Source organism: Ceratotherium simum, chromosome 9 (genome assembly GCF_057802395.1).
Source record: "Ceratotherium simum simum isolate JZ-2026a chromosome 9, ASM5780239v1, whole genome shotgun sequence".
In the NCBI taxonomy this organism is placed as follows: domain Eukaryota; kingdom Metazoa; phylum Chordata; class Mammalia; order Perissodactyla; family Rhinocerotidae; genus Ceratotherium; species Ceratotherium simum.
This window is the reverse complement of record NC_141908.1, coordinates 82,081,582-82,094,552: the sequence shown is the minus strand read 5'-3', so window position 1 is coordinate 82,094,552 and position 12,971 is coordinate 82,081,582. Positions and strand designations below refer to the sequence as shown.

The 12,971-nt window shown below is 45.4% G+C and overlaps 1 protein-coding gene across 3 annotated transcripts in view; it reads left to right on the top strand.

Moving 5' to 3' along the window:
* MDH1B (malate dehydrogenase 1B) overlaps window positions 1-12,486 on the top strand; it is a 30,101-nt gene extending 17,615 nt beyond the window's left edge. For 2 of the 3 annotated variants that reach the window (XM_014784627.2, XM_087435707.1), the window contains exons 8-13: window positions 1,054-1,193; window positions 1,499-1,550; window positions 7,158-7,238; window positions 9,919-9,987; window positions 10,923-10,997; window positions 11,793-12,486. In XM_014784627.2, the coding sequence (XP_014640113.2) occupies window positions 1,054-1,193; window positions 1,499-1,550; window positions 7,158-7,238; window positions 9,919-9,987; window positions 10,923-10,997; window positions 11,793-11,821 (446 nt within the window). In that variant the 3' untranslated portion in view covers window positions 11,822-12,486. The remainder of the gene's footprint in view (window positions 1-1,053; window positions 1,194-1,498; window positions 1,551-7,157; window positions 7,239-9,918; window positions 9,988-10,922; window positions 10,998-11,792) is intronic. The other variant, XM_087435708.1, reaches the window with a different exon arrangement.
* The last annotated feature ends 485 nt before the right edge of the window (window positions 12,487-12,971 follow it).

Sequence of the window (12,971 nt, the reverse complement as noted above, 5' to 3'; positions counted from 1 at the left end):
TGTGCAGGGGTGCAGTTAGCTGCATGTCCCCTCCATTAGCTTGTGGACCCTGAGGGCAGGGCGGGGCTGGGTCTTCCTGCTGCTCCTTCATGGCCAGACACTCAGTGAATCTTGTTCGGTTGAAGATAAGGTGCGTGAACATCCCCATAATGTGAATTCAAATCAGTATGTTACCTTTTCAGTGAAATAGGCATTTTAAACCTTATCTTTATTTGTAGAAAGTTTAATTAATCTCTATAGGAATTCATCAATAAGTGGCACAGTCTTGGGAGTGACCGATGCGACCTGAAGCCGTACCACGTAGTAAACCCTCACGTGTTGTCTGCCTACCCGCATGACTGGCTCTTCTCAGAGAAAACAGAGAGCTGATAGGGGCCCGTGCGCCCTCTGAGGAAGAGTCTGTTAGATCCTGGCTGCTTGACTCTCCTCTGTTTTGGCCCTGGGGACAACATTTGTGATGACAGGAATGGCAAGAATCATTTTCTTATTTGATTGAGGCACCCAGTGGGGGCCCTTGTATCTAGATGTCGCTCGGCTGGTAAGAAGCCTTGTCCATCTTCTTGTCTGGAGCACCTCCAAACCCCGGACTGGGAACTGAAATCCCCAGCCCTCCTGCCCCCTCCTGTCCCTGCCAGTCCGTCCTCGTCCCTCAGCTCCGTGAGGGCCGCAGTGTAGGCTAAAGAGCAAAGGCCAGGCCGGACAGATGCCTTGGGCTTGTGGGTTCCCTCGGGAAGGGACCAGGAGAAGCCTGGAATGCAGACAGAAGGGATCAGACAAGGTGGAGGAGAAGGGAGGCGGAGGCAGGGGTCTGACCCTGGTGGGATCAGAGGGGTGAAGAGGGAACGTGGTTCTTCCTTCTGAGAGAAACACAGAAGGTGAGTCAGAACTCGGAGAGGTGCCCGAGCAATACCCTGGAGGACGTGTTCAGTCCTCCCTGGGAGGACCCCCCAGAAATGCAGTCCGCCTATCACTGAGTCACGCACCACACCTGTCCTTCCTACAGCGCTTCATAGGAGGGTTTGCTGTTCTGATGCTTCTGCTCGCTCCCTGCAGGCCAGTTTGGTGTTCCCGAAGGGATCGTCTTCTCTATGCCTGTGAAGTTCGAGAATGGAACTTGGGAGGTTCTTACAGATCTCAAAGATATTGAAATAAATGAGCGAATAATGACCAGAATGACAAGTGATCTGATCCAGGTAACGTCAGAACAGACACAAGGGAACTGACTTTGATAATGACCTTGAACTGATTCCCCTGGGCCAAGGCATGCACTGGTTTTCTGTGGGTTCGGTTTGTATCTTAGTCCTAAAAATGATAAGGAGACGATAAAAGTTTGAAGAAATCAGCAGAAGAACACTACTCCTTTGGTTATATAGTTTCTAGTATGTTAAAAATATTTGTTAGTTGCTTAAAAATCAAGAATCAAAATGCATTTCTATTAAAAATGATTAAGTTAGTAATGGTGGTCATTTAATTCTCTGATTATAACATTTTTCAACAGGAGAAACTTGTTGCGCTTGGAGATTTGATAAATTTTCAGCCGTATCAATCAGGTAATCTTTTAGATGTGATTTTGCGGGGGGGCAGCTATTAAAAGAGTATTAACATATTTGTTAAAACTGAATCACTATTTAATATAAATAACTATAATCCATATTTTATTACTTTTAAACTAAATTATTAACAAAATAAACTGCTAAGTTCAATGTGTCCTTTGGAATAAAACATCTCGTAAGAACACCAAAGAAATCACATCTTGAAAACACCATGACCGTATACGTTTTGTGTATATCATATGTATTAGTTTCCTAGGCTGCCGTAACAAATTACCACAAACTGGATGGCTTGAAGCAGCAGAAACTTATTCTCTCCTGGTCCTGGAGACTGGAAGACCTAAGTCCAGGTGTCGGCAGGGCGTGCTCCCTCTGAACACTCAGGGACGAATCCTTTCTTGCCTCTTCCAGCTTCTAGCACCAGAGCTTGTCGTTCTTGGCTGGTAGCTACATCACCCCAGTCTCTGCCTGTCTTCCCTCTGTGTGTGTCTATGTTTCCAAATCTCTCTCCTTATGAAGGCACCACTCATTGCATTTAGGGTCCCCCCAATCCAGTATGACCCCATCTTAACTTGATTATATCTGCCAGGGGATTAGGACTTCAACATATCTTTTTGGGAACACAATTCAACCCACAACACTACATTTACTGTTAGATAAGTTTATTTTTTTTTCAATTATTTTATCGAGGTCATAATGGTTTATAACTTTGTGTAATGTTAGGTGTACATTATTATTTATCAGTTTCTGTATAGACTGCATTGTGCTCACCACCAATAGTCTAATTTTTATCCGTCACCGTACATATGTGCCCCTTTACCCCTTTTGCCCATCCCTCAACCCCCTTCCCCTCTGGTAACCACTAATCTGTTCCCTTTATCCATGTGTTTGTTTATCTTCAACATATGAATGAAATCATACGGTGTTTGTCTTTCTCTGTCTGGCTTATTTCGCTTAACATAATACCCTCAAGCTCCGTCCATGTTGTTGCAAATGGGACGATTTTGTCTTTTTTAATGGTTGAATGGTATTCCATTGTATATATATACCACATCTTCCTTATCCATTCATCAGTCAAGGGACATTTGGGTTGCTTCCACTTCTTGGCTATTGTGAATAATGCTGCAATTAACATAGGGGTGCATAAATCCCTTTGAATAGTGGATTTCAAGCTCTTTGGATAAATACCCAGTAGTGGGATGGTTGGATCATATGGTATTTTTATTTTTAATTTTTTGAGAAATCTCTACACTGTTTGCCGTAGTGGCTGCACCAGATTGCATTCCCACCAGCACGTATGAGGGTTCTCTTTTCTCCACATCATCTCCAACATTTGTTATTTTTTGTCTTATTTACTGTTAGATAACTTGAAAAATAATAATAAATTTCAATAAGCTTATTTTTCTCATTGACATTTTCTCTAATCATAAACTCACAAGAAGTGCTATCAACTTTCTTGCTTCCTTTTGTCTTAAAGAAAATCTCATCTTACGTCTGGAAATAGAAACATGGAAATAAATAAATTCATTTATGTAAAGAGCTTTAATCAAGTGCCTTTCGAGAGCCCAACAGTCCCTCCTCCCACTAAGTTCAAGGAGCACTAACTGTAAGCCAGTGCTTGGGGCTAGAAATATAGGGTGAACAAGATAGACCCGTCCCTGCCCCTTTGGAACCTAACGGTCTATCGGGGGTCATAAATTACACAAATGACTGCATTTGTGGTGAGTCTTAGGGTGAGAGAACAGGGTGCTGTGCCGTGGGAGCTCATGCCCAAAGATGTAAGGAAGGAACCTGAGGCAGGAAAACGTATATCACCTTGTTTGAAAACCTGCCAAAAAGCTTGTGTGGCCAAAGCCTAAAGAGAGGAAGCTGGGCGGCCCCTGAGGAGCAGATGTAAGAGCTTCCAAAGGCTTCCTTCCAGATCGACAGGCACCTGTTCACAAGTCCCTATCCAGGGACAGCAAAGCAGGTCTGTGATTAGTCTGGAAAGCAGATTGGAACAAGGCTGGACTGTTTGTGAAAGACTGATGTTAGGAGGGCAGCGCAGTGACCCAAAGAGGAGATGATCACAGCTGAGGCAGAGGCAGTAGAGCTGTGAGACATTTAGGGGTGGATTATCAAGACTTGATGGCAGATTGGCTCTGAGGAGTCCCAGAGGACTCAGCCTTCTTCTGGTTGAGCAACAGGGTGGGTTTACTGATAGGGGAAAAATGGTAAAAGAACATTATTTGAGAAAGAGATAGAGTGTGTGGGTGGGTGTGGGGGGGTGTGTGTGTGTGTGTGTGTGCATGCGCTGGGTGGAAGAGAGAGGAAGGGCATGATGCCAGAGTAGAGGAAAGATGAGTTAGGTTCCTATATTTGATTCTGAAATATCTATGGGATATCCACAGTGGAAATAACAGATAGAGAACTGCATGCTCTCTGGAGCTTGGAAAGATCTAGACTGCAGTCATCAAATTGGGAGTTGTTGCCTCATAATAGACATGAACCATGAGCATGATGGAGGTTATCTAGAGAGAGTGAGAGGAGAGGGCCTGGAGGAACTCGGCCTTTGATGGTTAAGGAGAACAGGAGCAGCTGACAGATGGTGGGAGAAAGGGGCGTCAGAGAGCCAGGACAAGCCCCCCAACATCGGATGTCATGGAAGACCTAAAGGCAGAGAGTGTTTCAGAAACGAGGGCTGGTCTACACTGTCAGATGCTGCTGGGGGATCAAATAAAATGAGGCCTGAAAAGTATCCAAAGGATGTATGACCTGGAGGTCATTCCTGACTTTGATGAGGGTGATTTCGTGGAACCAGGAGGGCAGGAATGAGACCAGGGAGGGGAAGACCCTTGCCTCGGGCACCACGGTCTTGCTATAGAGCTGGTGTGCTCAGTGCCGTGGGCCAGCGGAATGTGCTGGGTGCTGTGGGGCAATGGGAAGGGCCCCCATCAGGATTGTGACGTGATGGAAGGGCTTTCTGGAGGAGATGACATCTAAACCGATTCATGAGAGGAAAGAAGGCTAAGATGGAGATAAATGGGAGGGTTGTTCCATTCAGAGGGAGCAACAGACACAAAGGCAAAGAAGCAAGAAGAACTTTCTGAGAACTGCCAGTTCATTTTATCTGGAAAGTAAAGTTTGAGGTGAGAAAGGTCAAAGGGCAAAGTTTACTTACCTTGTTAAAACCAGTGGAGGGTTTTAGGCAGGGGAGGGACAGGAGGAGATTCTAATGTTAGAATGCTCACTCTGTTGGTGATGGGAGGGATGAATTGCAGGGAGAGACCAGACGCAGTAAGACCAGTTCTCTTGCAGGTAGAGAAGTGATGAGGGTCTTGCCTTAACCAAGAAGTGGCCATGAGGGTGCAGAGAAGGTGCTATATGTGAAAGACATAAAATTGACAGAGCTCAACCAATCTGCGATAGAGGATAAGAGAGCTCAAGGGGGTCAAGAATGCCCCAATGTTTAGGCATCTGGACATCTGGTGGTGTCAGTCCCTAAGACAGAACTTCCCAAACACTGGGCCACAAATGGGTTGGGTGTGGAGCTATTGATCTCCTTGGCCCCAGGGACTGAGTCTGGGGCAGCTGGAGTCCTCAGGCTGGTTGCCTCTATTGTCCTTGTGATTTGCTGTGTGTGCTAAGTCATGAAAATGGGAAGCTGTGGTTAAGGTAAAGAATATAGGAGAAGGAGCAGATTTTCAAGATGCATCTAAGGGAAAATATCTGGTGGGTGATGGACACATATCTCTGGAGGCCAGGAGAGAGAGCTGGGCTGGAGAGGAAGATACAGAGTCATCAGCAACAGGTAGTTATTAGAAGAGGCTGATAACCATGGTGACCCTAAGGGAAGGACCTTAGTGGCTGGAGAATGAAGACTTCTTCACTGCATAGTCTCTCGTGCCTTTTGATTTTGTTCCATGTGCGTGTTTCACACATCCAAAAATATAAATAGGTGGACAGACAGATATCTGGATGGATGGATGTTAACATTTAACTACCGCTGGAGAGGGAGAGGGTGAAGATGGAGGGGAGTGAGTAGAAAGATCCTCAAGACAGCAGCAGAAAACAAGGCTCAGAGCACAGGATCAGCCTCAGACAGGAAGCGTCTCTGCTGCTGAGCCCAGAGGAGGGAAGAGGGGACGGGTGCAGACCCAGGGAGGTGTGCAGGATGGGTCAGAACAAAGCAGGCAGCAAAACTAGGTCCCACGGGTCAAAACTCGGGGAAAGGTGGGGTCACAGGAAAGAAGTGGAGGCTTGACATGACTGTTGAGAAGAGGAAAGAAGGACAACGGGAAAAGCACAGAATCTTTTTCAGAGCTGAGGGCTCGGTGGAAGTTAGAGACCGTGAATCTATGTGACTTCGGTGTGCGGTCATGTGATTCCCTGCACCTGTGCTCCGTGCCTGGGCGCGGGAGTGGATACCTGGATGCATGATTTGTAGGAAGCCCTGAAATACTGCAGTGTCCCGCCACCTCTGCAACTAGAATAAAAAAATAACGCTACACTGTATCCCAACAAAGTTCTGAGTATCTCCATGATGCCTTTATTTGGCCCATCAAATTATTTCCCAAAAGTTTTAATTTTTCTCAGTTTTTGTGTCCTTGTTTTACTGGGGCCTTAAATGGATGCTACGGTGATTTAGTCATTGGCATTGAATATGGGGGTGGAAAATGAGTACAGTTTTGTTATTTCACCTAGTATTTGGGAAGGAAGGAGGTGACGCAAAGAAGTTGAGGATAATTGCAAGAAAGCCGATGAAGTGATGGACTACAGGGGTCTAGATTGGATAAAAAAGGAAAGTAATAAATAGAAATAAAACAAAATCTCCAGGCCGGGGTGAAATTGAAAATATTTAGCAACCAGTATGGTACAGCTTCCACCAGTTGAAACAGCTGCTGCCTCTCAGAATGGATGAACTGGTAAAAAGAACCTGGTGGGGAACAGAGGACTGCCCCTGGTCCAGACCAGAGAGCGTGTCGTGAGGTCAAAGTGCCAGCAGTGGGAGGAGGGGCAGAGAGACCGAGAGAAAGGAGGCTGTGGGCAGAGGGTGGGCTTGGGGAATTCAGCCCCAGTTCTGGCTGGTGGTCAGGTCACCAGGAGTTGGGCCAAACAGAAGAAGCGCAGAGGCAGCCGGAGACAGAGGGTGTGGGCTCAGGAGTCCGGTGAGCGCTTGGTTTTAACTCGAACTCTTTTTTATTTATTCAGAATTTAGAGGCCCTCTGTGTGGTTCCGGCATTTGGCAGACTGGAGCTGCCAATTCCTCTCCTGATAATGGGCTGTGAAGCAATCATTCTAAATTTGACTCCACTGACTGGTAGCTAGTCCTAAATTTCCCATAACACTTGCGTTATAGAGGGTTTTGTGAAAGAAAATGACCTGATTTTATGCTGTGTTTGTAGTAACTAAGGTCAAGGCACGATATGTTTGATTGACCTTGACCCTGTCACCATTGGACCTTGCCCAGAACACTGGTCCAGAGATTCCAAGACCAGAGCACTGAAAATAATCAGAACTTTGCCGAGTTTGGAGATATCTGCTTATTAACATATCGCTGAGATGATTCATGCATGAGGCTTGTCTAATCTTTTCAGTTAATTTAATACTTCATTTCCTGACTTTTAGAAGCTGACTTAGCCTTAAAAGATGTACCCACCGCTGTACCCACCACAGATGACAACCAGGAAGGTCAAAGAGAGTCAGGTGGTAGGTATATCAGTTGAAAAACAATGCCCTTTTTATCCAAGGCTCAACACTAAATTTCAAAGAAAGGAATTTGATCCCCTGTTGGCAAAAAATGGGAGTCAAGTCTTTCATCACCCTCATCCTAGACTCAAAAATAAGATTATATTTAAAAATCTACTGAAATCTTTGAAGGAAATTACCAGATGTTCATTGAGCACCTTCTGAGTGCTGGTCACTGTGAGAGATACTGGGCCATGCACACATCTGGGTAGGGGCTGCGAGGACATGGAAGGTACATGCCAAGACACGCAATGAACTCAAAAACCCCACGAAACAGGGCGAGACGGGAAAGAAGGCATATGATAACTCACAAGGAAAGGAAAGATCCTTGTAAGGGATGAAGGAGAAAATTTAACACAATCTTGAAATCTAGTTGGGACTGAAGATGGCAGAAGATAACCAAATGGGCACTTATTCATTCAGAAACTCTGCCAGTTCAGTCACACAAGAGGAAAAGGGTCTTAAGATCTGCTGTACAATGATGTGCATATGGTTGACAATACAGTGCTGTACACTTAAACATTTGTTAAGAAGGTAGAGTTCATGCTGTATGTTTTTACCACAATAAAAACAAAAACTGTGCTAGGTGCTGGGGACACAGACAAATGAAGCGTTGTTCTTGCCCTCAAAGTGCTCACCATCCAGCGTGGGAGATATCAAAGCAAGTGGAAACTACACTACTGACAGAGAGAGTCAGGGCTTGATGGGGCCACATAGCCGTCTCCTGGCTGGACTGGGAGTCTTTCAGGAAGACTTCCAGGAAGAGATAAATGGGAGCTGAGTCTAGAAAGATGAGAAGGAATTACTTATACAATTTAGTGAAAAGGAGGTGTGCACCTGGAGGGGTGGGCAGAAAAGAGATTGTGACGAGTACCCCACCAGAGGGAAAAGCGTGGGCAGAGGAGGCATTTCAAGTGTGAAGGCACGACCAGACATTTGAACTTGAGGCAGCATGGTGAAGGGGTGACCAGACGTGTGAACCTGAGGCAGCGGGGTGAAGGGATGGCCGGACGTGTGAACCTGAGGCAGCACAGTGAAGGTGTGACCAGACGTGTGAACCTGAGACAGCATGGTGAAGGGTTGACCAGACGTGTGAACCTGAGGCAGCATGGTGAAGGGGTGGCCAGACATGTGAACCTGAGGCAGCATGGTGAAGGGGTGGCCAGACGTGTGAACCTGAGGCCGCATGGTGAACGGGTGGCCAGATGTGTGAGCCTAAGGCAGCACGGTGAAGGGGTGGCCAGACATGTGAACCTGAGACAGCATGGTGAAGGGGTGACCAGACGTGTGAGCCTAAGGCAGCATGGTGAACGGGTGACCAGACGTGTGAACCTGAGGCAGCACAGTGAAGGTGTGACCAGACGTGTGAACCTGAGACAGCATGGTGAAGGGTTGACCAGACGTGTGAACCTGAGGCAGCATGGTGAAGGGGTGGCCAGACATGTGAACCTGAGGCAGCATGGTGAAGGGGTGGCCAGACGTGTGAACCTGAGGCCGCATGGTGAACGGGTGGCCAGACGTGTGAACCTGAGGCCGCACGGTGCAGGCGTGACCAGACGTGTGAACCTGAGGCAGCGCGGTGAAGGGGTGGCCAGACGTGTGAACCTGAGGCAGTTTAAAGTGTATTCAGAAGCCAGTAAGTTGAGCAGCTGTGCTAGAGCAGAGAATCCAAAGGGATGAGTGACACTGGCGAGGTAGGGAGTGGCCAGCTGTTGTTGGGCTGAATGGCTGGTTGAGAGCTCAGCAATACCGCTGGTAGGTGGCGGGACAAGCATGAACTGGATGGGGTCAATCGTTGGCCCTCTAGAGGATGATCAAGCAGCCCAGCTCACGGTCCAGAGGAGCATGGTGAACTCAGCCCCACCAGAATACAGATCTTAAGAGGCCCGGCAGACAGACAGCACCTCTGGGTGTCTGAGTGCAGCACTGTTATTCCAGTTGGCCCAACTGGTGTCAGGCAACACTCAAGGAAAGGACTGGGGACCCTGAGGCCCTTGGGAAAGAGCTGAGAGAAGACTAAGATCTGTCCTGAAGAGTGACTGGCAGCTTTCCAGGATGGAGGAAGAGAAGCCAAACTGTATTCCCGAATCTTTGCATAGGAACGATTTAAGTTGTTAATTGAAATTTTAGGTTCTTAGACCCTCTGCTAAGTCATCATCTTATGCAGCCTAAAGAACTTTAGTGATGATAAAGTGGAGAAAATGGGGCTGATTTCAGGTTGTTTGGGGGCTATTTGTTGAATGAGCATTAGAATCAAATACAGTGTATTACAGTGCTTTCCATATTTTGGGTTAGATAGGTTGTAAATAAATTTAGTGGGTCGTGAAATCAATTTAATAACTAGCATTTTTCCTTGAACTAGAATAAAATTGATAATAAAAGGGTAAAGAGACAGGAGTTTTTTCCCCAATGAACTAGAATAGAGAAGAAAGAAAAAGATAAGTAGAAAAGACAAGAAAGGGTAAGTGTTGTTTCTTGTCTCTGTTTCATGCCCTACACACGGTGCACACGCTGGACTAACATAAAATGCATTTTCACTGTGGGTCGTGGCCAACGGAGTTTGAAAACCATGACTTAGAACATCTCACAGGTTGTTAGTTGTATTCTAAACCCAACATGTTTTATTTAATTCTGGTTTCAGAACGTAAAGATAGCATGTATTCTGATCTAATCCAAGATGAAGAAAAAGATCTAGTTATGTCAGATGATGGTAAGTCAGGCGGGTTAGAAACGGTCTCTTTCGTGCTGAAAGTTGTGGCTCCCGTTGTCCAGTCTTAAAGAAGGATGCCGTCCGTGTCAGAACATAGTCCAGCAACCGAAGGAATTTTGAAATAACTCTGTTTCTTTTCTTATACTTCGTAAACACCTTGAAGGAGGGATTAAAAAAAAGTCAACAAAGGTTATTTTTTAGATACTGAAACTACTTCCATGTCATGATACTCTTCCCTCAAACCCTCCCCAAACACCCTAACCTCAGCTCTGCCTCAGGTCTAGCCTCTGTGTTGTCCCCTCCTTCTCACCTTTCCCTTTCTTCTCAGTTCTTCATTGCAAAGCCCCAAATAGCTGACACGCAAATCAGGTTCCTCCTCAGAAGGTGAGTGAGAGGGCCAAGTCAGAATTCTCTTGAACAGGGAAAATCTGGGGGTTTTCTCTCTCTCTCTATATATATATATATACACACACACACATACTATCATACTTGTAAATATTTGTGTAGAGGCTTATATATTTTCTCAATCTGCCTATACAAATCATATATCCAAAAAATAATAATCGTCTAGTCTGTTTCCATTTTTACCGCTTCTTTTCCTGAAGCTCTCCGTGTGGGAGGGAGCTGGCAAGCACAGAGAAGAGGCCCAGTGATTTTTATTGTGGGGACCAAGCCTTCATGGGGAGGTTGGTAGCAAGATGCTTCGCTGAGCTGTTGGGCTGGACATCTGCTTGCTCATATTGCCCATGGGGCCATGGACAAGCCACTGTCATGAGTTGAGACTCCATAAAAAAGTGATGTATCATCTTACAGCTCCTAAAAGAGTGAGGCATTCAGAAAAACTTGGAGTGGAAGGAACAAGAGAGGAGAATGAGAATAACTGCAAACACCAATGTGCTTTAAATACTAAAAACTCTGTTCTTTTCATTCTTTAGTTACTGCAGTAGATTCTGGAGATCTGATTCCTCAAACCGTCTCTGAAAAGCCACACAGTCAAGAACCTGCAGATGGTGGGTGGTAGACAAAATGTTAACTAGTCTTTTCTTACTCTGTAGATAGAACTGCGCAGAAGAGGGGCAAGTGTCCCTGTGATGCAGTTCCTTTCAAACCCTCTCTCCCTCCTCCCACACCCCCATGCCTTCTCCCCAGAACCTAGCTTCCTGCTTTTCTAACAAGGCCTATGACAGTGACAACCGGATCTTCCCTAAGAATGAGTGAGTAAGGAAATGGACACAGATGTATCCCGGAGTCCAGATTTTCAAAGTATATAACTGAGTTGTCACAATATTTTATGAAAACAAGGCTGATGTAGATTTCTCTGTGGTTGGCCAATCAGGGTATTCACCCACACGTTTATTTAAATGTCTAATAAAAGGAACAAATCCATTGCACCTTCCATTCTGAAAGTGCACAGCATGAAAGTGGACATCTTGGGAGTGGGGTAACCATGGGGAATTAGCATCTGTGCATGGAGTAGAAGCAGGACGAGGAGGAAATGGGGCTGACGATATAGCTGCTGACAGAATTCAGAATGAGAAGCAAAGGAGCCGAGAGAGACTGCACACAGACCAGACTAAGGCAAGAAGGAAGCCCGCGTGTGGTTTTGTTCTGTGAAAATGTCTCCTGACAGCCTGTGGTTGACTTCCCTCAGAGAGTCCCTCTCCCCTGCACCCCCACTACTGAATCAGTGAATACAGGAACCCAGTAAACGGAGGAAGAGGGGGGCAGAAGAAAAACTAATAAAAACTTAAGTTACTAGTGTATTTTTGAAATAGTTACATCTTTTCATTTTCTTCCTTTTACAGAGTCTGAAGGCAAAACTGTGGAACAGTAACAGATCAAATTAGACCAACTATGAAATTATTTGGTAGTGTAGTAAATATAGAAAGACCCATGAGTGCCTGTACTTAGGGAAGAATAATTTGAAAGATTTACTTCAGTCTTAGATCGTATTATGCTAGCCAATTAAATAACAGTGACAGCACACAAAAAAGTCAGCTTTTAATCGTTTGTTACCTGGATCGACTGATATGTTTACCTATGACTGCATTTTCTCATAAATTGTTCGGGGTCAATTGCTATTTTTCCAACTACGTTAAAATGGAGTTGTCAGTCATTGCATCCTTGCTCATACATCCTCCTGAGAGAGCCTCTTCCTCCCACAGCCTGTACCTGAGGCATGGGCCCAGGTGGCCGTGTTTGCTCAGATGGCCTGACCACCTTGGCTGCCACTGATTGGGCCAGAGTAGACACACCTCACTCAAGGAGAACCAATCAGAGTTTCTCCTGCTCTTCCAAGCCATTTGAACTGAGAAAATGGATGAGTAAGTTGGCGTCCAAGTGGTGGTGAAGGCGGTGAGCTAGAGAGGGCACAGAGGTCTGCCTGTGAGGTCTTCAGCGCTGGGCAGGCTCACCAACCCCACGAGATCTAGCTGTGCCTGTTTTTCCTTGGATTTGCTTGGTATAACTATGTGTACAATAAATCACACTTTTACTTTAGCTTAGACTGAATAGGTTTCTATTTCTTGACACCAGATGTGGCCTGAATAGACTGAATTATGAGAGAAAAGCATAATATTTTTACCATATAATTGGATGGTTTAAGTAAAAATTACAGTCTTTTATTAAATCAGCAGTAGTCAAACCAATATGCTCATATATTTTCAAGCTAATAGGACCTTCTACAAATGCCAGTTAGGAACTTCTGAAAGCCCGAGAGTCATGTTAAAAAACTGCTCTTTGTGCTTTCTGTGTAGTTTTATTTTTATTTTTTATTTTTTCTGTAGTTTTCGATAGCTCTTAAGGTACAAATTACTTTCTGAAAATCCAGGGAAATTTCAGATGCTTATGCATTGCTTCTGCAGCATCATAATTCGAAACCATGACTGACTTACGCTTGTTTCCAAAGTCAGCACCTGATTTGATGTTATCGTGAAGAAAACCTAATGTCTGTCTGTGTTCAGGACTTGGGGTGAGGTTTGGGG